The sequence below is a fragment of the Gymnoscopelus braueri genome (genome assembly GCF_963280865.1).
Source record: "Gymnoscopelus braueri genome assembly, chromosome: 20".
NCBI lineage: Eukaryota > Metazoa > Chordata > Actinopteri > Myctophiformes > Myctophidae > Gymnoscopelus > Gymnoscopelus braueri.
The window spans coordinates 2,377,133-2,402,701 of NC_137622.1; the positions used below are offsets into that span (position 1 = coordinate 2,377,133).

The 25,569-nt window shown below is 41.6% G+C and overlaps 1 protein-coding gene across 1 annotated transcript in view; it reads left to right on the top strand.

Annotated features, from left to right (window-relative positions):
* Nucleotides 1-25,569, top strand: part of unc5a (unc-5 netrin receptor A) — a gene marked incomplete at its 5' end in the record, with an annotated part of 292,060 nt that overhangs the window by 152,907 nt on the left and 113,584 nt on the right. The window contains 3 exons of the mRNA XM_080416553.1: nucleotides 15,191-15,334; nucleotides 19,521-19,624; nucleotides 24,931-25,111. Of these exons, the coding sequence (XP_080272679.1) occupies nucleotides 15,191-15,334; nucleotides 19,521-19,624; nucleotides 24,931-25,111 (429 nt within the window). The remainder of the gene's footprint in view (nucleotides 1-15,190; nucleotides 15,335-19,520; nucleotides 19,625-24,930; nucleotides 25,112-25,569) is intronic.

Below are 25,569 nucleotides of genomic sequence, written 5' to 3' on the forward strand. Positions count from 1 at the left end.
TTTCAACATTGAACTATGTCTTTAATACACCTTAGAGCTGAAATAAGAAAAAAGTCCCCCCCCCCCTCTATGTTGCCTAGAACTGGATAATTGATTGAGGTCATGTGATCAGTGACATACGCAGGGTGTACTTTTGGCTGAGGGGGCGGAGCCAAAAGTACACCCTGCGTATGTCACTGATCACATGACCTCAATCAATTATCCTTTTCTAGGCCACACAACAGCTCTAAGGTGTATTAAAGACATAGTTCAATGTTGAAAATGAGTGGTCTTCCCCTTTAAGCCCTATTCCAATTAGCCAGAAATTGGCGATCACAAAGCGTTGCATCGCTTTGTGATCACATGTAGATTGGCTATTTTCATTGTTGTTGATTGATATTTTTGTCATTAATACTTGAGTATTTTCAAAAGCGTTTACTTAATATTTGACCGGTAGTATATACTTTGACTCACGCATGGGCTTGAGTACTTTGCCCACCACTGCAACTGAGCTTAGAATTCATGGAGTGTGCTGCACCTACAAGGTTTACAAAAAACATAATTTAGGGCTAATCAAGGATTTGTTTGCAGGTTTTCTATTTAAATTCCAGTTGCGTTGGACCACTCAGTGTTAAGCACTGCTTAACAATCAGCGATTAAAATCTTAACCTGTGATTAAAAGCTTGTAATATAGCAGTAGCATGCAGTGTTACAGTATTGTAGAACCATTTAATCACACAAGTTAAAAACTGTCTTCTCACCCCAAAAGACCTACGATAAGGTGGCAGAGAAAATACATCTTTGGCAGACTAATTCCAATGTGGTCTTTTCCAGGATAACAGATGGTCTGTATTTACACCCAAGTATTTGTATGAAAATAACAATGAAAATCAGTGGTGTATAGTAACTAAGTACATTTACTTAAGTACTGTACTTAAGTACAATTTTGAGGTATTTGTACTTTACTTGAGTATTTCCAATTGCCTATACTTTTTCTTCTACTCCACTACATCTCAGAGGCAAATATTGTACTTTTACTCCACTACAATTATTTGAAAACTTTAGTTACTACTAGTTACTTTTCAGATACAAATGATATTATGAAACATACATTAACCACTTTAGCCCTATTCTATACATAGGCTATTTGAAAATAGCCGATCTACAAGCTCACAACGCGTCACGATGCGACACGTTGTGAGCTTGTAGATCTGCTATTTTCAAACATTTTAGTACTTTTACTTTTGGTACTTTAAGTACATTTTGATACTTTTGTACTTTTACTAAAGTAAATTTTGAATTCCGGACTTTTACTTGTAACAGAGCATTTCTACGTTGTGGTATTGATACTTTTACTTAAGTAAAATATTTGAGTACTTTTTCCACCACTGATGAAAATACATTACAGATAACAATAAGAGACCAAGTTTTTGAACCAAATACATTTTCTTCCACTTTCTTTTAGTTAATTACTGGTTCTCAAACGTTTTTATCTTCAATAACTCTGTACGCTATCAGATTTACAGACATGTAAGGGTCCATTTAGAGGAGAGAGCCACTGTGTTAATGTGAAGAGCATTATCATCACCACATTCATTCCAGCACTTAGTTCACGCCGTGTTGCTGCAACCCAAGGCGGCACGAGTTACTTAACCCATTAAGACCTGGAACGCATCTGTGTAATCTTTTAGATTTCTTTTGGCTATTCAAAAATAGCTCATAGCGCGGCACTCGGTGCCACGCTATGAGCTTGTATATCTGCAAATCTTTGAGTATATATATATATTTTTAAAGCAAACATTTTTAACTCAAATCTTTGCTTCTGGGGATCCCTGGAAAAACATATTTTGAGATGGGGGTCTGCGGAAAAATACATATCATTTTGGGGGTCCTTGACATGAAAACCTTTGAGAACCATTGATATTATAGCAACATAAGTTTTTAACAAAAAACTATTAGGATTTAGAAGACATTTGTAGAATCCCCAGAAGCAAAGATTTGAGTTACAAATGTTTGGTTTAAAAAAAAATATATATTAGATTTGCACACATTTTCATGATTTAAAAAATAAATAGCAGATCTACAAACTCACAGCGCGGTGTGAGCTTGTATATCTGCTATTTTTGAATAGCCAAAGAAATCTAAAAATGACACGGATGCGTTCCCGGATTGAATGGGTTAACAGAGCTATTAGAGCTGTATCATAACAATACACTTTAGAATGATTAGATTTTGACACGTTGTGAGCTTGCGGACTGGCTATTTTTTGCCATTTTTTAAATTTCTAAATACATTGAGATTTGAACGATTTTGAGAACGTTGTTCTATTAGGGCCTCAGGGTTAATGTGGTGAAGACATGGAATTTGGGGTAATAGTTTTTTTTCCATGACAGACGGACGTCTCTAAGCCTGGAAGATTGGCTTCCATGCTGCACGGAATCTGCTCGGTTGCAAAAGTTCTCCAAAAGAAAAGCGCTGCACACTCATCCGGCCCGGCAGCCTTCTTGGTATTTATACGCTGAAATATTTGACAGTGATGTCTGAGGCAGCAGGTATTATAGTATTGAGTGTTTCTGTGCGCTTTAACAGAATTATGTATTGATTCAAATCCAGTAAAGAAAGAAAGAGTTCAGGTCATTGGCAGAGAGAGGCAGAAACCTTGTATCTCCATATTTAAACTTTCTATGTTTTTTGGGGTTTGTTTTTTTTGTAAATGAATGCCCTACTTCATCATACAAGAGTGATGCACGAAAGTAGTGAAAATAGCAGATCTAACGAGCCTGTACATTGGCTATTTTAACTATTTCAAAACGTTTTAAAAATAATAACAAAAAAGGAACTGTTTTGGACAAGGTTCCCCACCCGACAGCAACAAAAGTTGATTATCTGTCACAGCTGATGACATTCCTGTCACAGTTGTCATGGTATTCCACACCTTTCTGGGGTTAGTGGCGTTAACGTCATCTTCCATACGCTTGTCTCTGTGCCTATTTCTCTCCCTCAATCTCAATCTCAATTCGAACTCTTTTTCCCTCTAAATTCTCCATAGCCTTCATTTTAATGATTCATTATTTGTATAGATTTTAATCTCCTTTGCGGGGACAATCAGCTGTACACAAAAACGGCCCATTGTTCGGTTCAAGTTCAAGTACCACTGCACCGATCCGACGGTGTGCATTATAATCGAAAAAGTAGTAGATAGAATAATCGCGCGAAAAAAGTACAGGATAGTTGCAGCCCTAATTGAATTTTACTATTGAACCCAGTCGGCTACGGTGCCGCCTGTGTCGATTTGCTGTTGGGAGGTATACGTACACAACACAGGAAAATAAACCCACATTCTCTGCTATTAGGAGGTACGTACACAACACACTGCAAAATAAACCCACATTCTCTCTGCAAATGAAAAGGTCTGAACGTCACGTCTTGAATTTGTGCACTGGGATCACGATTCTTACTTTTTACCAGATGTTTAAGTGCAGGCTCAGCCACCCACCCAACCACCCACGTTTCAACTGTGGTGGAAGAAGTACTCAGATTTCTTAGGTGAATGTTGCAATACCACAACGTAGAAATGCTCTGTTACAAGTAAAAGTCCTATATTCTAAATATTACTTGAATAAAAGTACAAAAGCATCGGTGTCACAATATACTTACAGCACCAAAGTAAAAGTACAGTTGCCTACTTATTATGGATGGGCACAAATGCTTCAGAAATAGCTGCTCTACAAGCTCACAACGTGGTGCATCGCGATGCATTGTGAGCTTACGTTGGCTATTTTCAAATAACCAAAGTATATGGGGCTTAATTGGTAAATGTATGTTTTGTGATAGTAGTCTAAATCTGTTTGTTTTCAAATAATTCTAGTGGAGTAAAAAGTAGGGTATAATATTTGCCTCTGAGATGTAGTGGAGTAGAAAGTAAAGTGAAGTAATACTTCAAAATGGTACAATACTTGAGTAAATGTACTTAGTTCCACCAGTGCGTTTCAAGGTCACAATTCAAAACCTCTCTCAAGAACTTTGGAAAGTTCTGTACTCACTGTCTAACCAAATTGAATTGAAAAGTGACTCTAAAGTAAGCGTGGACAAAGCAGCTTGGATCTCCATTAACGGCTGTGTAAAAAATTACACAGCCTTTTCTTTTTTCCTTTTTTGCTTTCTTTTGTTTACAACAACCAATGACAATGAGATAGTTTTGTCCTATTTTTTATTAATTGCCGTGAAATTGGACAGAGTGACTCAGCGCGGTGGTGTTAGTGGGGGGTGTGGGGGGGTGGGGAGACAGAACGCAGGTAATTATGGAAGCCAGGAGAGAGAGATAAGGAAAAAAACAGAATGCAATTACCCAGCCGAGCAGCGCCGCTTCTCACCTCAGCAAACTATTGTTCAAGGCTTTGCATCTCCATATTGTCGCTGTCGGGTGGAAACCTTGTAGGTCCAAAGCCACTCCTTTTTTTTGTGTTTGATTGATTGATTGATTGAATACTTAATTGACACGATTATTAGCAGTACAGGTAGTACAGTCAAAGGTCATGCTAAAAGGATAGGGGCTTGTTTCTATTGTGGTCCATTGTACTCAATTCATTAGTAATACATATAATAGATACAATACAGTACAAATACAACACAAAACACATTGGAATAAAGCTCAGTAGAATCATAAGGTATATTTACAGATAAAGGAGGGGTGGGGGCGGGGGGCAGAGGATTCTACTATCACGATGTTCAAGGAGTTAAACTGTGATTTAAAAAAATTGTGACAATAGCTGATCTACAACGCGTTGTGAGCTTGTAGATCTGCTATTTTCACCATTTTTGTGCGACCCTCTTCTACGATGAAGTAGGGCATTTATTTACCAAAAAACATTCAAGGTTGCAATATGGAGATACAAGGTTTCTACCCGACAGCAACGATATAGATCTTTATTCATCGTGTCCTATTATTGGGAGAGAGAAAAAAGGTCATCTGTAATAAACCTGTAGAATAAGTGGATATAAAGTGGAATTCATGTCCCAGATCTTTAGTTACAATATGCATATCATTGCTGTCGGGGCAGGAACCTTGTCCATATTTCAACTTATGTTGTAGTTGTTTTTTTGTAAATTAATGCTCTTCTTTGTCGCACATGAGTGTCATGCTAATGTAGTGAAAATAGCTGATTTACAAGCTCACAACGCATCGCAACCAGTTGTGAGCTTGTAGATATAGATCTGTACTTTTTTAATTTTTCTATTATCGAACAATTTAAAAAGTTAAAGTGGTTGCGTGTCTGTGGGTTTTATAAATATTTAGCCAATGAATAATTGGCCTACAATGGATCCATTGGAACACAGGTTCTGTTTCTTAATTTCCCGGTTTTGGACATACAGTACAAGGTTACCAATGTACAGTACATAACCCTTATACTACTATAAAATCCTCCTCTGAAATGGAGAACGTGGTTCTGTCCTCATCTATTCTTCTCCTCAGTGGGTTGACCAATGATCATTGGCATATGCACGCACAAACCAGTTTTCACTTTTCCCAAATTTAAGCTGGGCATTAGCATTTTTGCCAAGGGCTATGAGATCTGTAGCCACGGTCCCATAGCCCGAATGGATGGCCAAGCTGTGATTTAATTGGTTCTTTGTTGGTTGCCAGGGTGACTGCGGAAGGGGTGTGTGATTTGGCCTCTGCTGTGCCAGGGTTAATTGATCGGCAGGTGTTTGCAGTTGTCTAATTATGCTGTCCTCTTCATAGTAGCTAAGGGCTATGCGCACGCACGCACGCACACACACACACACACTTTTACTATACTTGTGTGGACATCAACATATTTGCAATTTATAACCCTAAATCTAAAGCCAAAAATAGTCTATCTACAAGTACTTCCTGTTAGGCACTCGCAGTAGCAGGTCTCACCCAGCGTGCTGGAACACTTATTACTTACTTAAGCTACTCTCGCCTCATTGGATAAAATTGGCAATCCACCTGATATGAAAATACATTTTCTTTTTATCAAAGAGACAGGGTTGTTATACTGAAGAAACATTTTATAGCAAAGATTACTTTATAGAGCTTTGACTTTTTCCACAAATGTTTTTGTTTCAAAACCAAAAATATACCCCTATCTTTGATAACGCCATAATTGTATTTTATTGTATTTTTTTTACCTTGCATTGCACACTGCTCTGAGCTCAGTATTACCGTTTTTCCTCTAATTGCTTTGGCTCATTTCTTGAAGTGTTGTTAACATTCTCGAAGCTCTACAGTAGGTGCATTTGTCAAAGCAGCTCATTTGGTGCAGCACAACACCATAGCTCACCTGCAAAAGGTCAGAACTCAGCCAAAACATTTGACTCTAAAAGTCAGTGCCCTCAAAATTCATTTTGGCGTTTGTGTAAACAATGATATATATATATATATATATATATATATATATATATATATATATATATATATATATATATATATATATATATATATATACACACACACACACACGTGTCCCTGGAAATTATCCTTATATCCACCTTTCAGTCTGTTCTATTTACTTATTTACACTACATTTTCAAACATGGAAGGTGTGGGGGCAGCTTTAATGTGAGCTCAGAGTTCCAAAGGGGGGGGGGGGCGGGCTGCTACTGAGAAAGCCCTGTCACCCCAGGTTCGTCGTTTTGTCTTGGGGACATCCAGGCCGTGGTTGGCATTACCAGACCTGAGGGAGCGTGGTAGTGAAAGAGGTCAGAGAGGGAGGGTAGTTTAATTGGTTGTTGAGGGCCTTGTAGGTGGTGATCAGTATTTTGAGAGCCAGCGAAGGTCGTGGAGGACAGGTGTGATGTGGTCTCTGGAACGGGTTCTGGTGAACAGGCGGGCAGCAGAGTTTTGCTGACTTTGGAGGTGGCACCATATAGGAGGCTATTGCAGTAGTCGAGTCTGGATGTGATGAAGGCGTGAATTAGTATCTCTGCAGCGGTGTGGGACGAAGGCGGGCAATGTAGGTGGGAAAAGGCAGTTATGGTGATCTGGTTGACATGGGGCTGGAAGGAGAGGGTGGGATGAGGTTAAGGACTTAGGTGGAGGCCGGGGGTGACGATGGAGCCGTCAATTTCGGGGAGACATTTTGAGTGGAGCGGGTGAGGGCGTCTGGACCAATAATGAGGACTTCGGATTTATTTCAGTTGAGTTTCAGGAAGTTAGTTTGCATCCAGGTTTAAATGTCAGTCAGGCAGGTGCTGAGGGTGGAATGGGTGGTAGCAGTGAAAACGGAGGCTGTAACGGCAAAGAATCCGTCCGAGGGGGAGCATGTAGGGAGTTTGATTGCAGTTGTTTATGGAAATGAATTGACGTCTGTCAGAGCGGTAGGATGTAAATACTATTCAGATGCCCATTTCATTTTATATTACTCTCTGCAGCACTCACATTTCCATGGAAATTGTTGCTCTTTTTGTATTTATGTAAAGTAAATAGACAGATAATACTGCCCCCAGTTCTTGGTTCTTACAGTTTGTGAATCACAATCAGTTTTATTTGTCACATTACAGTTTACAGGTGTAATGCAGTGGGTGAAATTATTTCTTCTTTTTAATGTGCGCTCCATCGTTTTGTAGTATTCTGTGAGAGAGGACAGACGTAGAGTGAGAGCAAACCGGGAACGCATCTGTGTAACCACTGTATCCATATTTTATACTTTGGCTATTCAAAAAGCTCAGCACAGAGTGCGGCACTATGAGCTCAGAGTGCCGCTATGAGCTCAGAGTGCCGCTATGAGCTCAGAGTGCCGCGCTATGAGCTTGTAGATCTGCTATTTTTGAAAAATGTTGACCACTTGTTCAAACATTTTAAAGGGAACATTTGTAACTCAAATCTTTGCTTCTGGGGGGTTCCTGGAACAACATATTTTGAGATGGGGTCGGCGGCCAAATACATATCATTTTGGGTGGTCCGTGATATGAAAATGTTTGAGCATCACCACTGATATTAAAGCAACATATGTTTTTCAGAAAACTGTTAGGATTTAGAAGACATTTGTAGAATCCTCAGAAGCAAAAATTTGAGTTACTGTACAAATCTTTGCTTTAAAAATAAATATATATATATATATATATATATATATATATATATATATATATATATTGCCTGCAACGATACATGTATTCGTATTGAACCGTTCGATACGAGGGTCTCGGTTCGGTACGCGCTACTAACCGAACGATATCAATACACTTTTTTTATTTTATTTATCAACGTCAAACGATGCGCTTTCTGCTCAACCTTACTAGTCTCAATGGATCTGCGCTCAACTATGCAACCTAGACCAACCTAGAGTTGCCTGCTCCTCCCTCCCGCTTGCAATAATGGCTAATGCCACAGAGAGACCAGAAATAGAAGACCCTCCACTATCCAGCAGATCTGGCGTTTGGAGCCACTTTTGGTTTTCCAGTTAATTATGACCGGGATGTTGCTCTGACTACAGACGCCTACTGACGACTACAGACGCCTGGACGTCAAGAGCTACGCAGAACTACTTGACAAACCTTTTCATATCATGAACCCTCAAGTTAACTCATTCAGTGCCATTGACGTCACCGACGTCACGTTTTTATAAGCCCAGGGTGCCGCTGACGTCATGAAAAAAAAAATCTATATATTTTTTTTATTATTATTTCAGAACCCAAGATATCATGATTTGAAGATTTGCTGCTCCATTCACTTCTTGTTTAACATCTTACTGAAAAAGGCTGTATCTCGCTTCCTAAGCACTTTTTTTTTTACAATGTATTTTTGTCTCTGGCACTCTGGCACCAAACTGCCAGAAATAAGTCAGGCACTGAATGAGTTAATATGTATTTGGCAGTGGACCCCCATCTGAAAATATTTTGTGCTAGAGACATACAAGATTTTTGTTGTTAGAATGAAAGAACATTTTTTAATTGGTTAGATTTTTTGGAAAATAGCAGATATTTCTTTGAAAAGTGACATGTTGAATCAGGAGAAAGTAGGCCATTCATTTGCCAATAATAATAATTTCCTGAACTGTACTGTATTGTGTGACTTATAGACAGTCGTTCTTACAGCATGAGTGTCAGACATGCATTTGACTTTTATTCTGACTTCTATTGTCTTTACTTACTGCCTTTTTTAAACGTTAATTCTACTGTATTGCTATAAATGGAATACAGTAACATGAATAATTGCAGTATTGCCTGAGGGCATACTGTACTGTACCTATTTTCCCTGTGGGATGTTAGGATAATTGAAGGGACTGTCACTGCAGCACGTTTACATTGGACTGCACTCTGCCATGGTAAGGCTCTAGTTAATTAACATGGTCCACATATCGTCTCTGTCGGGTGGAAACCTCATATGTCCAAAATTGTTACTTTTCGGTATTCAAATGCAAAAGTAGCAAAAGTAGCAGATCTACAAGCTCAAAAATGTTTCGAGCTTGTGGATCTGCTACGTTTGATGCTTTTGTGTGACGCTGTCGTATGATGAGGCCGTTAATTTACGAAAAAAAACACATCAAGTTAGAATATGGAGATAAGAGGTTTCTGCCCGACGGCAACAATATCATCTGGGACAGCTGTGTGTCTTCCTACCACTGGTGCAAGATTTTTACTTAACCCATTAAGACCGGGAAAGCCTATACGTTGTTATACCTTTTAAACTGGGAAAGTCATTTTTGATGTTGCAATGTACTGTCTATAGCAACAGGATTTTCTTTTAATGTTTTGAATAAAAAATTTAAGATTTTCTGAAAACTTAGGTTAGAATTTAGAAGGCGTGTTTAAAATCGGCCTCACCACAATGCAGAGAGACTGTTAGAAGTGAAAGTCCTGTATTCAAAACTTTACTCGAGTTAAAGTACAAAGGTATTGGCACCAAAATATACATACAGTACCAAAGAAAAAGTACTAACTTTTTTTTTCTTTCAGAATTTGTCAAGATTCTGTTATTACGGTTGTAGCCACGAGTGTGTGTGTGTGTGTGTGTGTGTGTGTGTGTGTGTGTGTGTGTGTGTGTGTGTGTGTGTGTGTGTGTGTGTGTGTGTGTGTGTGTGTGTGTGTGTGTGTGTGTGTGTGTGTGTGTGTGTGTGTGTGTGTGTGTGTGTGTGTGTGTGTGTGTGTGTGTGTGTGTGTGTGTGTGTGTGTCAATCATGCACGAGTGCGTGCGTGCGTGCACTGTGCAGTTTCTGTGCGTAAGTATCAATTATTAGATTGTAGTGATTGTGTTGTGGTCAAGATCTATGAATATGTTTAGCAGTATACTATCCATACTCATGATGAATAGCAGCTGTCAGTTAACGTGACATAACGTGTGATTGGTCGGTGTAAGATGTGAGAACCTCCCCTTTCATTAGTGCACTTCAAGTTTCACCTGACAGGCAATTTACCAATTTAGTGGACGTTCCAAAAATCCATATTACTGTTATGATTATTCATATATGCCTGACAGATGGGTATATATGTCTGAGCGAGTTTTGCATTTGATGACTTACACAAAAAATAAGTCATATATTTATTTTTTGGGAGCGTATTCAACTACTCAACTGTGAAGCGACATAATCCGTTTTGATCAGCAAGATATATTCAATTGGAGGCTATCACACTTTTCACAGAGGTGCTAAAACGTTTTAGCAATTTTGGTTTTGTTTGTAAAAAAAAAAGAAAAAAAGAACAAGAATTCAAATCTGTTGTGAACAAGTGCCCGGCGGTTTGGAGGGTTTTCTGCGCACGTCGTTATATTCAATATTCATTATCTTTTGAGTAGTGTGCCAAAGCAATTGAGTGAATAACTGTAATTAGAGCTACTGTATGTGCATTGTTCTCTACACGCAGCTGTGTTGAAGCCTAAGCCGTCGCGCGGTGGTGTCGCGCTCCAAAGAACAGTCGACCTACAAGCTCACGATGCGTCGCATCCGCGACGCATCGTGAGCTTGTAGATCGGCTGTTCTCGGCGCACGACGAAGTAATGAATAAGGCTTTAGTCTCTTCTTTTCTTTTTTTTTTCGTAAGCTGTGGAATGGCAGAGAAGGGGAGCTTGTGCACAAACAATCTCATGCACAGCAGCACAGGGGGGGTTGTTGACGCTGTGAGTGTGGCTCGGGGGGGGCCTGGCTGTACCGTGGAGGTAATCACGCTCACTGTGAGCTACTCCATTAAGACGGCTAATACATGGCTGTGGGCGCTGAGAGGGCTAATACGCGGCGGTAGGCATTAAAAGCCGGGGAACGCGCCGGCGCTCACCGTCGGGTCCCGGGGACCACCAGGGGTCCAAAGTGGACCACATTACGGGTCTGTAACTCTTCAGTGTGCAAACGGAACCACTGTAAATGGACCCGTATTGAGTCCCAGAGATAAAAGATAAAAATAGACGGTTTACAGGTGAAATCTTTTTTTTGTACAAGCTCCATAATTTTGTTGTTTTTCAGGAAAGAAAGAAAAAAGGGGAAGGGGGGGCAGAGATAGGGACAGCCAGGAGAAAAACTAATTGGAGTAGCCTACTTCTTCCACCGCTGCGGTGTCGGTGTGCAACCGGCTCAGCCCCCGCACCTCTGAGCATCATGGTGTTTACTGAAAGATACCGCTTCGGCTTTTTTAGCCCATTCAATTCGGGAACGCATACTGTGTCATTTTAGATGTTTAGCTATAACCATTATTTTACACTTTGGGCTATTTTTTGGAAAAATCGTGAATATTTTTGCAAATCTTTGAATATATATATATATATATATATATATATTTTTTTAAAGCGATTTTTTTGTACTCAAATCTTTGTTTCTGGGGTTCCCTGGAACACAATATTTTCAGATGGGGATCCGCGGCCAAATACGTATCATTTTGGGAGCTCCTTGACATGAAAACATTTGAGCACCACTGATTATAGCAACATACGTTGTTTTTCAAAAAACTGTTAGGATTTCGAAGACATTTGTTGAGTCCCCCAGAAGCAAAGATTTGAGTTACAAATGTTCGCTTAAAAAAATATACATCCAAAGATTTGCACAAATGTTCACGATTTTTCAAAAATAGCAGATATACAAGCTCGTAGTTTGTATATCTGCTATTTTTGAATAGCCAAAGAACTCTAAAGGACACAGATGCGCTCCCGGGTTGAATGGGTTAATGGTGATGCCATAACGGGGGGCCAGGTGCTTAGTATAATTGGCGTATAGGTTGGATGAGGGTCTGATTGGTTGCACTTAGGCCAACTTCAATTAGACCCTCGCCCAGAGCTCGAGATGATCGCTGCAGACCAGATCAAGTGTGCCTAGACGAGCATCACTAAGTGCTTTTTAGCTAAATGGCAGCTGGAGAGCCACTCTCGATCGACCTACGTAAATCTACTGCACCGCATATCGTCACTGTCGGGGGCAGGAAACCTCCTATCTCCACATTCGTAACTTTTTTTGGCGTTTTTTTCGTAAGTTAACGCCCTAATTGATCATACTACAGCGTCACACAAAAGGGTCAAAAGTGGCAGAAGCTCGAAGCCGCGACGCGCTTTGAGCTCGTCGATCTGCTACCTCTGCAAATGTATTATTTGAATCCTGAAAAGTAACAGTTTTGGACATCCGGAGGTTTCCACCCGACGGAGACAATATAGGACTGTCACGTTCTTATGAAAGGGGTCAGGGCATACAGTATCTTCAAATGCCCCTAGAGAGTTTGAGAGTGTGAGAAAGAAAAGCTCAGACAGAGAGAGAAGAGACTGCCATGGTAGCCCAGACGAAATGGGTCAAAACTCAGTAAATGTCTGGACCGTGTATGAAACAGGCCTGCAGGGGGGTCATAGTGCTTACACTCAAAACCCCCTGTCTCAAAAAATATTTTTGTGCCAGGATTTTTCTAAAATAGATCTACAAGCTCATAGCGTGACGCGCTATGAGCTTGTAGATCTGCTATTGTTGAATAGCCAAAGTATAAAACATGATACAAATTATTGACGCTATATTAACTAGTTCTGCTGGGGACCCCCTGGTACCCCCCCAGGACCCCTGGGGGGGGCCCACTTTGAGAACCAATGGCTTACAGGATGGGGGGAAAAGGGGGGCGGGGGGATTTATTTAAAGACGGCTTCTCAAATATCAAAAACAGAAAGAGCAGGGGTTGGAACAATAGGAGCTGGTGACTCACGCTTACTGGGAATTCCTTTGTTCACGGGGAATAATAATTGCACTCCCCCCAATCCCCATCATTGGCTTCAGGATGACAGCGCTGTTTTGCTTTAGACGGTTTGGCTGAACGGACGCCTTTTATTAGGATTTCTGTCTGGATGGCTTTCTCTTTGTTGCTGGGGGAGGGCGGGGGGCGGGGGGGGGTGTTTGATGAGGTCCTTTCCTTCCGTCTTGAAAAGCACCAGAATCCCAGTTGCCCCTGCACGTCCGACATCACTTGTATCAACGTAGCAGCGGAAAATGCTTCCTTTATTGAGATCTCTCGTCCTTGCCTGGGATTAATGTTGAGTCTTTTTTTGTCCCATGCCTTCCCCCCCTGTTCCAGTAACAGAGCACTGTACTCAAGTACATTTTTGGAGTATCTGTGCTTTACTTGAGTATTCATATCTTATTATATTATTAAAACATTTCTCAAAAATCTTTTTTTTCTTTTTTTGTCAAAATGTTAAGACAGCAATGCATTGATATTACGAAAGAAAATGTACTTTTGAATACTTCAGTATTTTTGAAAGCAAGTACTCCAGTACTTTAACCACAAGTACAAATTTGGACTGAGCAACTGCCACTTGAGTAATATTTGACCAGGAGTATCTGTACTTAGTCTTTGGACTTGTCCACCGCTGCTTGTACTGTATCAACGTATAGCATCAGGAATGCTTCCTTAATTGAGACCTCTCCTCCTCACCTGGGAGTAATGTCGAGAGAGTTTTTGTCCCTCCCTGTTCCGATTGGCTTTGATGGAGACCACGTTTAAACTGTTACTGTCTTGCCAGTGCCACCCTCCAAATTACACTGAGAGTACAGCCGTGTGGGCTTTCTTCTCATTCTCCCCCTGCTTAACAAGCACTCTGTTTAGATTTGATTACGGTGCTGGCCTTGTTTATTTTTGCCCAGCAGTAAATGAGTTCTCCCCTCGCCCCGGTGTGGGTCAGTGGCACACATCGACGTTGTCGGGTGGAAACCTTGTATGTTCAAAACCGTTACTTTTCAGGAAACGTAAAAATCGTTTAAAAAAATCGACAATTTTTGGCCACTTTTGCATGACACTGTCATACGACAGAGTATGGCATTAATTTACATAAAAAGTTGAAATATGAAGATAGAAGGTTTCTGCCCGACCGCAACGAAATGCACTTAAGGAAGTAATTCAACACATTTTTCCTCCAGTATTTTCTTTGGAGAGATGCTTGCATGGCTGTGATGAATTTCTATGAAACTCATTATGATCAGTTTGCACTCATGAGGCAACAGATTAGATGTTGCAGAAGAAACTGGCCTCTTCCTTTTCTCTCCATTTTGACCACATTCAGCAGTGGTCCCCAGCTAAATTAGTTGATATAGCAAAATCATCCCAAAAAAGGGCAATTTTCTTGAATGCTGCCTTCGGGTATGGCATGGAAAGTGGGCTTTTGCATTTCTTTCACCATAGTTAAAGCTGCATGCATGGTCTGGAGAGGGCAGTTTTTACAGACGGGTAAAAGGGCAGGGGCTTGAAGCCCCCTTTGACCTCTGTGTGTGGCCAGAGCATATGTAGGTCCTTGACATGAAAACAATTGTGAGAACATAGGCCTGTCACAATTATTACATAATCGCCTAATCGCAATTATTTGAGATAAAAACTATTTTTTTGCATAATTGTAATAATCGTCACAACCATTTCCATGTTGACAAAAAAATAATATATATATATATATTTTTTTTTTAATAGTGGAAATAGCAGATCTACAAGCTCAAAACGCGTCACATCGCGTTTTGAGCTTGTTGATCTGCTATTTCCACTAGTCATATAAAGTATAAAGTTATTCAATTATGCAAGTTATTTGTCATATCTGCCCTGTGCACCTTTTGTTTACGAAGCCTAAAAGCCAAAACAGAAATGTCATTTGTATTCATAACGTTCCAACGTTCAACGGCAGAAACGATTAAATCGCAATTAAATTATTTGAGTGACAATTCGTCGTCGAGCAAAAAGGTCATAATGGTGACAGCCCTAGTCATACAGGATGGTGATTGTGCAGTAAGTGATCTCCTGTGTGTTCACGTTGCAGCGCTGCCTATCATGCAGGTGAAGATCGACATCACCAGACAGCAGGTGGAGAAGGTCTTCGGTCTGGACGAGTACTGGTGTCAGTGTGTGGCCTGGAGCACGACGGGAACCCAGAAGAGTCAGAAAGCATACATCAGGATCGCCTGTAAGTTGAACAACCCTTCACACTAAAAACAAACACAAAAAAAACACACTAAAGCCTCTCACTGCATAACAGCAGTGTGGTGGTTGACGTTTACTTAAAGCGTTCATGACATTCAGTTTTACAACACATTAAAAGTCTTTGTCATGGTCCTTCTAGCCTCGATCTACAAACTTTTATTGTTTAGTAAGCCTGGAGGAACGCGTCTATGTACCCGGTATAGGAAGGGTTTCATTTCCCCAACCAACCAGAGTGCAGTGGGCGTCGCTCGTAATGTTGTGTTAACGGGGCGGGGGTTGACGGACAGATCGGTGAACCAATGGGATCAGGCGCAGTCTCTCTGCGCCTCTATACACCCGCCCCTCTATACACAAAATCAGGAGCGTTGGTGCAGCCTATGGTCCTTCAAACGTGTTTAAGAAGTTTTTACTGAAAATTCCACTCTAGTGAGCCATTGCAGGTGTTTTTCTCTCACATTTCTAAAGCTTTTTCAACCGCAATGAAAAAATAAATCTTTGCCTGCGGGTGTCGCTGTTGAGGGATTTTGCCTGTCAATCATCACCTCTGCTCCCCCCCCCCCAAAGGAAAGTATAGGGGAGGGGAGGGGCGAGGAGGAGAGTGGGCGGGATTAATGGCCTGTGACTACACAGTCCAAGGGCCAATCACAGATTACTTTTCAGCCTAATTATTCAGAAAACCCCAGAACACAGAAAATCCACTGAATGTTCAAAGTTCAGTTTTTTTGGGCGTAATTGAGGTCATAAAACCCCCCAAAAAACATATAAAGTGAAAATGAATGTCATAGAACCTTTAAAAAAAATAGCAGATCTACAAGCTCATAGCGCGGCACTGAGTGCCGCGCTATGAGCTTGTATATCTGCTATTTGCCAGACCCAGAGGGTCGGCCTACATGAGTCTCTGCCCCCTTTCGTCCATACATGGGCGAAAAAGACCGGCTGTATAAAAGGGACCCTTTCTTCTCCATACATGGGCATAAAAGGGACACAGGCTGACACGTCATACGAAGTCCGTCATTCGAAGTCCTTATAAAGTACTAGGGATTTATTCTGGGTTTGGCAGAACCAGGTCTCCTGGTCTTGTTTTGAATAGCCAAAGAAATCTAAAGTGACACAGATACGTTCCAGGTCTTAATGGGTTAAAACATTTGTGAATTTGTTTTAGAAAATAGCAGCGTCTACATCGGCTATTTTTGAATAGCTAAAGTATAGTTTTCAAATAATTGTACACCTCTGGTGTTGTGGAGAAGTATAAAGTATTAAAAAAAAGGGAAATACTGTACTTAAAGGAGTAGTTCACCCCAAAAAAATCTTATTTTCTATCAATTACACACCCCATGAAGCCTTGAATCCATGGATTTCTTTTTGTTTTTGTCGCATTCCTAAGCTGATAATTTGATTCCCGTCTCCTACCGGCTAATGTATCCGGTAGGAGACACAAAGTAGATTCTTTGTGTCTCCTACAGGAAATACACCCGGTCATCAAATTATTGGCTTAGGAGTGCCACAAAAACAAAAATAAATCTGAATTGAAGGCTTCATGGGGTGTGCAATTGATAGAAAATAAGTAATTTTTTGGGTGAACTCCTCCTTTAACTCTTTTACTGCCATGGGCGTGTTTTCGAGTCAATTGGTACAGTACTACTAATTACTATTTATTTATTTTTCCCGTTTTTCACTCAGAACCAGGAGATAACGCGTTCCGACTGTGTTGTTTTACATTCTTTTGCCTAATAAAAATTTCAATCAATCAATCAAAACCAAAGATTTGCTGCTCCATTCACTTCCCTGTTAAAATATTAGGGAAATGTTCTGTATCGGCTCCTGTGTTTTACTATATATTTTTGGCAAAACATGCTATTTTCAACACTCCACAACTATGGAACGGATTACCTCGATCGGATCATTTCCCCCCAAAATTCTACGAGACCCCTGTGCGTGTAATGAGGGGATCACTGTGCGGACAGCGTTCACGTATAGCGTATTCCATGATTTTTCAAAGGTAGGAAAAAACTCTAGTTTTAGAGTTAAGTACAGTACTTAAGTAAATGTACTTTGTTACTTTTCACCCCTTGCATAACAGTGTTACTTGCATATTAATAATTTTTTTGCGTGCAATGTGTGGGCGATTATTTTTTGTTTCTTGTGAGGAAAGTCTTAACGATGGCATAAAAATGACCACAGAGGCCGTTACAGTTTGATGGCCCACAGTGTTTTATCCTGATTATAAAGTTTGTTAAATCACGCACAGCTTGGAATCAGAGAGAGAGAGAGAGAGAGAGAGAGAGAGAGAGAGAGAGAGAGAGAGAGAGAGCGAGCTGCTAGGAGGCAGCTTTACAACACAGGAGGTTGAGCATTAAATCATTGCTGTCGGGTGGAAACCTTCATAACTCAGCCAGTAACAGACAGACAGACATTTCATTGCATTCGTCCTGTTAATTCTTACATAAATATGCATTGTAACTGCCAGAGACGAGCACGGCCGTTTCAGAAGTTTTCAAAACGTATACATACAATACATGCATGGTAGTACATGAGGTTAGACATAAGGTGCAAAAGGTAGCAGCACAACAGCGGGTCCACATAAGAAGGAAGCAAAAAGTAAGTAAAGCTAAATACAATCACATAGGGAAAACAGAGCATCAAAGGAGAGTGTTCCAGTGTGGCAGGCCAGCCTGGTGACAGGCGGTGTTCAGGGCTGTTTAGTCCCAGGTTGAACACAGTGTTCAGTGTCCCGCCCAGCCAGTCTGGCACATCGGATACAAATACCTCTACAATTTCAGCCCTCTCTGCAAAATAAACGCTGCCAATTTTTACCTGTACAACTCGCCGTGCCGCTGACAAATATACCACCGAACCTTGTGTGGCAGGAAAAAAAACAATTCAGGGAGACGTTAATAATACGTGCCGCCCTGTGCAAGCAGCCTGGCTCTTAGGAGCTCGTGTCCTCAGCTGCTGTGGGTGCTGCGCCCCGGCACCTCGTCCCGGACGGAGAACGGAGGGTGGTGGTGGGTGGCGGATGCTGACCCCCTCTGGTATAGAGCTGGGGATCCTTAAGGATTTTAACGATTCAGGTTCCTTTAATGATTCCCTCTTAACGGTCCGATTCCTTTATTTTTTTTACTACATTTTTATCCCACGATTATGTAACCCCTGTTACTATCTCTATGTAATCCTGGGCACTACACTCCCTCTGCCAACCTAGGGAGGCCAGGGCCGAGCTCATGCCTCCTTCAATCAATGCATGAGAGCCAACTGACCTTCTTATCACCTGACAGGGGAGAGTTTCCCTGGTTGGACGTAGCGCGTGGAAGGAATTCCAACCAGTTCCTTTCCCCTCCATCAGGCGCCCCGGCTGGCCAGGGGGAGGCAGTATAGTGACCAGGATTACTGCATGTTTTTGTGAGGGTACCTATACCCTAGGGGACACAGGGAGAACATGCAAACTCCACACAGAAAGGCCCTTTCGCCATACGGTCCGATTCCTAAACGGTTCCCTTTATCTCTTTAACTGCCATAGTATATACATTAATAAACTCACCCATGCCAGCGATTTTTGTGTTTTACAACCTTTTCAAGTAGTCACAGAATATTTATCTCCAGTATGATCGATCGCCTGACCTGTTGCTTTATTTTGGAGGAGCCGACAGGGAATTGTCTATGCAAACCACGGAGTGTTGTTTTTACTTTTAGAATGCAGAATGCAAGTTTGTTTTGAGTCTGGGCAGAGACACCTGAATTAATACAAGCCTTAGTTATACTTGTTAAAATGTATATGCATTTTTGGTCATTATTGAGAAAATTTCACTTTAGGGCACTGTAGGTGAATCTTTTTCAAATAATCTCAGAAATGTTTAAAATTGGCAGGTCTACAAGCTCAAATGTTTGCTTGTAGATTGGCTATTTTGTTTTATTGATTGATTTATTTTACTTTTATTGAATCTATTGAATCTCAAAAATATGCGGTCAGGCTGACCCCAGCATCCATATTATGGGGAAAACTTTAACAGAAAATAGTAGATCTACAAGCTTACAATGCATTGCGCTTGTAGATCTGCTATTTTCAGCAAAGATATTTAATGTAAGAAAAGCCACTCGTATAGAGCCCTGAGGGACTCCGCTCAACAACGTATGGGGTTATTAACGAGTGTTTTTGTTTTGATACCCGTCAGACCTGAGGAAGAACTTTGAGGAGGAGCCGATGGGGAAGGAGGTGGCGTTAGACGTGGAGCTGCTGCTCCGATGTCACCCTCCCGAGGGAGTCCCACCAGCGGAGGTGACACACACACACACACACACACACACACACACACACACACACACACACACACACACACACACACACAGATGCTCCACCACTGGCTCACACTTATATAGATAGATAGATAGATAGATACCTTCATTGATCCTGCGGGGGAATTTCAGTCGCACAGAGGCAGCACAGCAGTTAGAGTTACAAAGTTACAGGTACAGAGTAAGGAAAGTACGGTTGTATACAGCAAAACAAAACAATAACGATAAGAAGCACCATCAATACAGAACAACGGTGTACAAAAGTACACACCTATACAACTATCCTGCACTATGCAGAAAAACAACAACACCACCAGGCTACAGTGTCCACACAGCACCCGCCACAAACACAAAGAAAGTGTCAGTGTCAACCGTGCAACCATTACAATCAGTAAACAAACAATAAAGCACGCACATCTACTCACTAAAAACCAGGTGCTGGGCTGAGGTCAGAATCCGGAAAGAATAAAAGTCTGCACATTGGACCATGCTCCAAAGCTTAAAAATGTGTTTGGTTCCTTTACACCATTGGATGCAACGTTTCGCCTACAGCCTACCGGTCTAATGAAGAGCCGGTAGGCTCGAAACGTCACGTCCTGGTATAAAGGAACCAAATACATGTTTAAGCTTTGGAGCATGGTCCAATGTGCAGACGTTATTCTTTTTTTACCATTACAATCAGGGCAATGCAATGCAGGTGTAGGTTTGTAGCGCCAGGTTACCCTTTATGCAATAGGAGAGTTTTACTTAAAGGTGCAGTGATATATATTTGCTCTATAATCTGATAGTAAATATTTATGGAGTGTTTGTTCAGTAACAGGAGTCTCCCTGTCTCTTTTAGCTCTTTAGTCAACAGAAAAATGCTTTTTTTTATGGTTAGGATACCAGTTTTATCCAATCGGGTGAGAAAACTTACAGGATAAACAATTGGAAGTGATGACACAAAGAAATGAGCAGACAAATCGGAACTGGAACACTTTAAAACAAATGCCGATAAATGGGTACTCTCTCCTCATCCTATGAAATTGGCAAACCCACCTGAAAATATATTCTCTGTTTATTAAAGTGCTAGAGAGACAGTTAGACTTCTGTTACTGAACCAACACTCTATCGGAATGGTTATTATCATAATATGGAGCTTTAACCTTTGGTCCAGACTGCTGCTTCACTACTAATTAATTCGGCAGATTTTGTTTCTCACTCGCTATACAGGCTGGAAAGCCTCACTTCCTGACTTGCCTACGTCATTAAAATAAGACTCAAATAGGAGGCTGGCCAGACTGATAAGCGAAGTGAGAAAAAAAAATCTGCCGAACATAGTGAATCAGGCTGGAACCCAGGCTACACTTACCCTACCTTTAAGTCAAAGTTAAAATACTCTAATGCCTGTATTCAAGTACAAAAGTTATTGGCGTCAATATATAATTGCATTCTTCAAAAGATTCTTCAAAACAATCTAACCCTAACCCAAAATCTTGTATGGGGGGTCCCTGGAGTTTGGCCTGGTTTGCGGTCAAACACTATTAATTTGGGGGTTCCTTGACATGAAAAAGTTTAAGAACCAATGTCGTGGTGCACCCATCCCTCGCCCTACACCCAGGGAAGTGACACCCAGGAACGGATGAATTACGCCTCTAATTATTCCCACTTATTGATTTATGATGTCTTTTACATGTGTGTGAAAAGGCGTAGATCACGTCTGCTGGTCCCATCACTCTGGGAGAAGCTTGGAGGCTTCACTTCCCCGTTTGGCAGCTGTAAAGACCATCTATAATTAATGGCTCTATTTGCCCCCGTCTCAGTCTCTCTGTCTGTCTGTCTGTCTGTCTGTCTGTCTGTCTGTCTGTCTGTCTGTCTGTCTGTCTGTCTGTATCCCTCTCTCTCTCTCTCTATATCCTCTCCTCTCCCTCTCCAGCTCTCTCTCTATACCTCTCCTCTCCCTCTCCAGCTCTCTCTCTATACCTCTCCTCTCCCTCTCCAGCTCTCTCTCTATACCTCTCCTCTCCCTCTCCAGCTCTCTCTCTATACCTCTCCTCTCCTCTCCCTCTCCAGCTCTCTCTTTATACCTCTCCTCTCCTCTCCCTCTCCAGCTCTCTCTCTATACCTCTCCTCTCCCTCTCCAGCTCTCTCTCTATACCTCTCCTCTCCTTCTCCAGCTGTCTCTCTATACCTCTCCTCTCCTCTCCCTCTCCAGCTCTCTCTCTATACCTCTCCTCTCCTCTCCCTCTCCAGCTCTCTCTCTATACCTCTCCTCTCCCTCTCCAGCTCTCTCTCTATACCTCTCCTCTCCTCTCCAGCTCTCTCTCTATACCTCTCCTCTCCCTCTCCAGCTCTCTCTCTATACCTCTCCTCTCCCTCTCCAGCTCTCTCTCTATACCTCTCCCTCTCCATCTCTCTCTCTCGGTCTAAACCTTTCCTTCTCCCGCTCTCTCTCTGTCTAAATCTCTCTCTCTCTTTCTCTGTCCTCTTTCTAACTCTCTCTCCCTCCATCGGTCATTCCTTCACTGTCTTCTTTTCTTTCCACGCTGGAAATATGGAGTCACTGTCTTCTCATGCTCTCTCTCTCTCTCTCTCTCTCTCTCTCTCTCTCTCTCTCTCTCTCTCTCTCTCTCTCTCTCTCTCTCTCTCTCTCTTTCTCTCTTTCTCTTTCTCTCTCTCTCTCTCCCTCTCTTTCTCTCTCTCTCCCTCTTTCTCTGTCCTCTGTCTCTCTCTGTGTCTCTCTGTTTCTCTCGCTTTCTCTTACCCTTAACCCTTTTCTCTCTCTCTATCTCTATCTCTCTCTCTCTCTCTCTCTCTCTCCTTCTTTCTCTCTCTCTCTCTCTCTCCCTCTTTCTCCCTCTTTCTCTGTCCTCTGTCTCTCTCTGTGTCTGTCTGTCTCTGTTTCTCTCGCTTTCTCTTACCCTTAACCCTTCTCTCTCTCTCTCTCTCTCTCTCTCTCTCTCTCTCTCTCTCTCTCTCTCTCTCTCTCTCTCTCTCTCTCTCTCTCTCTCTCTCTCTCTCTCTCTCTCTCTCTCTCTCCCCCTCCCTCTCTCTCTCCCCATCTCTCTCTGTCCAGTCAGGGCCAGCTGTTCCAGCCTCATCTCTTGCGGTAGTAGTGTTCTCTATAGAGCTCCCTAGAAAACAACACCAGAGGAGGCAGAGGCTACAGCTGCTCACTCAGCAGCTGTGGAGCATACAGGCAGTGGAGAGAAGCTTACAGGACAGCCTGGAGAGGCCCTGGCAGGAAGAAGACAGGGCTCCAGACACAATGTTGAGCAGAATAGAACATCAGAGCTCCCCCAATCTCCACAGGAGAGAACAGGGGCTGCAGAAAAAAAGAGAGGAGGAAGCCCCAATTATTGGCACTGTCGGTTGGAAACCTTGTACGTACAAAACCGTTACTTTTCAGGGAATGGAAGAAAAGAACATGTGTTCCAATAGAGCCAATGTAGCTATTATTTAATCACAAGCTGTTAATGTTAATACTGTAAATGTTCAAGTTTTGCATGTTCGTGTCGTTTATTCGTCACACATTGTGTGAAGGCCTTGAGAGCGGTACAACCGGTCCTCTGAATAGCACTTATTCTACTGTGATTACCCCTCGTTTAATGTCACAATGGCCATTTGTCACCTTGTCAAGTATAGTGTCATTGGGAGGAAATGAAAGGCGAGCACCCCTGCAATTTGTTCCAATTTGCCAGGGTTACATTTGTACACTCTTGAGATGGAAATGGATACATTTCAATGCTATAAATGGATACACGGATACAACTTTGTAACTTACAGTGTAACAAATGTATAGTTAAATTGTCGCTGTCGGGTAGAAACCTCATACGTCCAAAACCGTTTATTTTCAGGTAAAGGAAAAAAAGAACCTGTGTTCCAATGGATCCAATGTAGTTATTATTTAATCACAAGCTGTTAATACTTTTTATTGGTTCAATATTTATAAAACTCACAGACACACTTAACCACTTTCAATTTCAAAATGTATCAACAATATCTTTGCTATAGTATTGCAAAACAGGGCTACACATCCTACATAAAGAAGAAATGAAAAAAGTAAATAATTTAGTTCAATAGGTAATTTAATGTCTGTGTCTTGTGTAAGTATCACATGATATGCTGTAACGTTTGATGTTTAAGCTGTCAAAATATGACCTCTCGTCCGAGGGCAACGTCTGGTCATTCGCAGCAGTGGCACGGGGGGAGATTGTGTGTGGTTCTCAAAAGTTTTTCAGATCAAGGACCCTCAAATTGATTGGCCGCAGACCCCCATTTTGTGCCAGGCACCCCCATGAGAGAGGCTTTGTCAACATGTTTTGAAAATGGAAGATCTGCAATCGATGTGGCACGTTGTGAGCTTATTGATCTCCTATTTTTTGAATTAACTAAGAAATAAAATGGGGCTTAAGTGGTCAAGCTGTCAAGCCGCATTTTGTCGGGGACCCCCTGCCTGGAACCTCCTCAAAAGACACCTGGGTGTCCCCAGACCCCTTTGTGAACCGGTATGTTATTGTAGCAGCTCTTGACTGTAGAAACCTTATACATCGTTGCTGTCGGGTGGAAAGCTTGTATGTCCAAAACCGGTTTATTTAAAAATAGTGAAAATATCCAATCTACAAGCTCAAACGCATCACTTTGCGAAGCGTTGTGAGCTTGTAGATGGGATATTTTGACTACTTTTGTGCGACACTCTAAAAAGTGATACTGTAGTTAGTAGCAGTGACTGAGACAACAGACTGAAAAACAAGGCTGTATAACTGAATGTGTGTGAGCGCGCATGCGCGTCCGCAACTGGTTGCGGCCCACATCAAGTCACCATTTGACCAATGTGGCCTGGACCCCAAAATGAGTTTGACACCCCTGAAGTAGGGTATTAGTTTACAACAAAACTTGTCTTTTTTTATTCGGGAATTAAATGCAATGAATGATACAAAGTACGGGTGCATGTGTTCATTTACAATTGTATCCCTCTTTTTTCCCCACACTTTGTCTCAGTATGTAATAAAATAATACAAGAAACATCAACAGTGTAGTATTCATGTCGAATTTCAAATATTTTGGACATAGAAGTACTCACAGACATACGTGTATAAAATGAGAAATTGAGGGGATTGTCTACACCGTTTTCCAAAATGAGTAAAAGTAAAAAGTGAAACGGTTATAATAATTAATTAATTAATAACAATAATTTAGCTAAAAGAGAAAAAACTATAAAAGAAAAGAAAAAAAAGAGAGAAAAAGAAAAAAATACGACGATAATACAGTGTATCTACAGTATATTTATTTTTTCGTCTTTATTTTCAGGTGGAGTGGCAGAGGAACGAGGACGTGATTGACCCGTCGAGCGACCCCAATTTCTTCGTCTCAGACGACCATAATCTGATCATCAAACAGGCCCGCCTGGCGGACACGGGCAACTACACCTGCGTGGCCAAGAATATAGTGGCCCGCCGCAAGAGCAGCTCTGCCACGGTGCTGGTGTACGGTAGGAAGACTGCTTTATCATCTCTCTCCCATCTTCACCCTTCATTCTTCATCATCTGGGTTCACCCGCCCGGCGACCAGCCAGCACTCTGCCCAGGGTCCCCAACAGATAAGGCCTCACATAACAACACTCAGTGCTTCACTGTGTGTTCACATGAAATTGCCTCGAGTCCAGGTTATTTATTTTTATTGTATTTCGTTTTTTCTCGTCCCCCAACCCTTTTCCCCATTACAGGTTGGGGGGGGGGGGGGGGGTGAGAGAGAGAGAGAGAGAGAGAGAGAGAGATGGAAGAAGTCCTACACAGTTCTTTTTTACTTGAAGGAGCACTTCACCCATTTTCAACCGTATCTTCATATAATTGGTCCTCACTCAATATTCAAGATTGCTTTGTCTGTTATTTTCCCTTCTGCAAGCAGCATCAGAAAAGAAAAATGTATTTCTCCTAAAAGACAGCGAAA